The following is a 2,865-nucleotide window of genomic DNA, read 5'->3' as shown; positions in this document are numbered from 1 at the left end:
ACTTGTGTAATTAGTGGAGAACCGAAGAGTTTTCGTTTTGGGGGGTGGGTGGGTGGGAGTCCGTCCGTTAGTCCGTCCGACTGACGGACAACTTCTCACTTCAAAAAAGAAGAAGAAATCTAGATCGCAAAATAATTAAACAAGCGAGTGCCTGTTTTTCCTGGCCAAGGACAGGTTCCTTGAACACAACACGAGCGTAACGTGTCTTCACGTGGTTATGTCTCGTCTGAAAGGAGTGTAGACTAGAGTGCTTACGGAGAGCACCGGAACGCCGCTCCAGCTCTTCAGATATTGCAGTACCCATAAGGAGCCGTACACATGCCACAGTGTTTGCGAGGCTGTGTCTTTAGTTGTAAGCACAGTGGCGATCTGTTGTTATTGGCATCTGGTTAGCTAGCTATGCTAACGAATTTAAAGAGCTTTTCTACAACCAGGTGGAAGAGAGCTCTCTCCTGAGAGGCTCAAATAACCTCAGCTCAGTGAGGTTAAGGCACACCTTGATATGATCATTATTATTAATGAGACATTAGAGACTAAATGAAAAACAGGTATAAAATACTATAAAAAATAACAAGAATAGAGTTTAAAAGGGGAGTGATTTGTAAAATATCCAAAAAGAAAAATCTGCTTCCAGTTCTGTTTCAAATGGGTGTTGAAAGATGTATCCATAGATCTCCTCATGTTGCTCTCATAGTGCACCAGATTGATGCTTTTAGAGGAGGTTAGGTCCCCCCCACTTAAATCATGTTCACATGGATACTAAATACATTTGCACACATCTTGTGTCCATATCTTTCTGTTTTGGTGCTCATGTGAGCTTAGTTTTTTTTAAGCAGAGGTTGATTTCAATAATTTGTACGGCCCACGGAGGATGTTGTAAAAATGTAAAGGAAAAAGGTTCCCCACCCCTGCTGTAAATAATAATAAAACCCTTGATTTATAACTTAACATCTCTGTCTCTATTGATCTGAGTATATTATAAAGAACAGTTCATTGAAGCATTATAGCACAGGCCTTTGTCAGATGGTATATTACGCTGTTTTTTTCCTGCTTCGAATAGTTCTCTCTTTTTTCACCATACCTGTGTTTGTATCACTGCAATGTGTTTCATCAGATGCTTAACTTTGCACTGAGTTAATGTGCGTTTGTTCCTCAGGAGATCCAGCAGAGCGGAGACTTCTTCATTCGGCCGGAGTCTAAAGCTGCGACTCTGGACACGTCTCAGTGGCCTCTGCTGCTCAAGGTGAGGGTCAGGTGATCAACAGGGAGTCAGGTGAGGGGGGTGGTGTCAGGGAGCAGGTAGTTTGGACTGTGTGTAGTTCAGGTAGTGTGTAGTTCAGGTAGTGTGTAGTTCAGGTAACGGAGCAGAGGAGCTCAGATCTGTGAAATGATGAAGCTGTTTATCCATTCGCTGAGCGGCCATCTTGTCGCAGTCACCCCCCCGCTCTCGTTCTGGGGGCGGGGCCTCTCCTCGTGGTGATGTCCTCGACTCGGCGTTCTGCCGGGTCGACCCGGATCCACGAGGAGAGACGACTCGACCCGAGCGCCGCGAAGACGAGTTGACTGCGCTGATCACAGCTGAGACTCATCAATAACAGCATAGAGGGGGGGCTTCTGGTGTAGGCATGTGATCCTGAATAACAGCATGTGGGGGGGGTGGTCTCAGCTGCAGAGGCTCTGTCTAAACTCTGGTTGTCTCCTGCAGAACTTTGATAAGCTGAACATCCGCACCGCTCACTACACGCCGCTGCCCAACGGCAGCAACCCTCTGAAGAGGAACATCCAGGACTATGTCAGGTAATGCTAAGCTAACAAGCTAACCTCATGCTAAGCTAACAAGCTAACTTCATGCTAAACTTTTTAACGTAAAGTCCAAAAATCATTATTTGGAGTTATTTTAAAACCTCCCCCGAGTTTCAAGTCTCTCCATGAGTAGCTTCAGTGGAGAGATGGAGGGACATGTTGCCCTCCAACAGAGCAATATGAATATATATGACATAAAACTGATAAGATAGAAAGTAAATGGAACATGATATATGAATAATTATCAAGATGCAAACAGATGAGTGTTTATAGATGTTTTACAGATTTCAGGTGCTTAGTAGTCTTATGGTCTGTTGGACGAAACTGTCCCTGAGGCTAACATGCTAACGTCCCCCCCCCCCAAACAGGACGGGCTTTATCAACCTGGACAAGCCGGCGAACCCTTCGTCCCACGAGGTGGTGGCGTGGATCCGGAGGATTCTCCGAGTGGAGAAGACGGGTCACAGCGGCACGCTCGACCCCAAAGTGACGGGCTGTCTGATCGTCTGCGTGGACAGAGCCACCCGGTTGGTCAAGTCTCAGCAGAGCGCAGGTATACAGTCAGGATGGTGTGTGTCGTGTTTAATGCCCGGCTGGCAGTGTGTCACAGTAAAGCAGCGGCCCCCCCTCACTACTCTCTCTGTGTGTTGCAGGGAAAGAGTATGTGGGAATCGTTCGGCTGCACAATGCCATCGAGAGCGAGCACACGCTGGCCCGGGTGAGAACCTTACAGTGTCTATAGAGAACATGTAGTCAGTGGATGTGAAGCCCTCTGATTGGCTGCCTGTCATGTGACTAACCCTCTTCTCTCTCCAGGGTCTGGAGTCTCTGACCGGAGCTTTGTTCCAGAGACCTCCTCTCATTGCTGCTGTTAAGCGACAACTGAGAGTCAGAACTGTGTACGAGAGCAAACTGATCGAGTACGACCCTGAGAGGAGGCTGGGTGAGAGATCAATACTTTATTATATAACCATTATATATAATGACTATACGGAGGAGGCTGGGGGAGATTAGAAGATGACCGTGCGATCAGCTTCAGACTGTAACCTCCCCCCCCCCCCC

The 2,865-nt window shown here is 47.3% G+C and overlaps 1 protein-coding gene across 1 annotated transcript; it reads left to right on the top strand.

Annotated features, from left to right (window-relative positions):
- Positions 1–1,147: 1,147 nt before the first annotated feature.
- Positions 1,148–2,817, top strand: LOC104954045 (H/ACA ribonucleoprotein complex subunit 4-like; the record flags this gene model as incomplete). Its single annotated transcript, XM_010781096.1, has 5 exons — positions 1,148–1,243; positions 1,706–1,797; positions 2,172–2,356; positions 2,457–2,521; positions 2,620–2,817. Coding segments are annotated over 5 exons (636 nt in total), but the record flags the coding sequence as incomplete, so codon positions are not given.
- Between the last annotated feature and the right edge of the window lie 48 nt (positions 2,818–2,865).

Source organism: Notothenia coriiceps, unplaced genomic scaffold, assembly GCF_000735185.1.
Source record: "Notothenia coriiceps isolate Sejong01 unplaced genomic scaffold, NC01 NC01_scaffold00022657, whole genome shotgun sequence".
Lineage (NCBI taxonomy): Eukaryota > Metazoa > Chordata > Actinopteri > Perciformes > Nototheniidae > Notothenia > Notothenia coriiceps.
The sequence above is the reverse complement of the archived record's forward strand: the minus strand, read 5'-3'. Positions and strand labels throughout refer to the sequence as shown.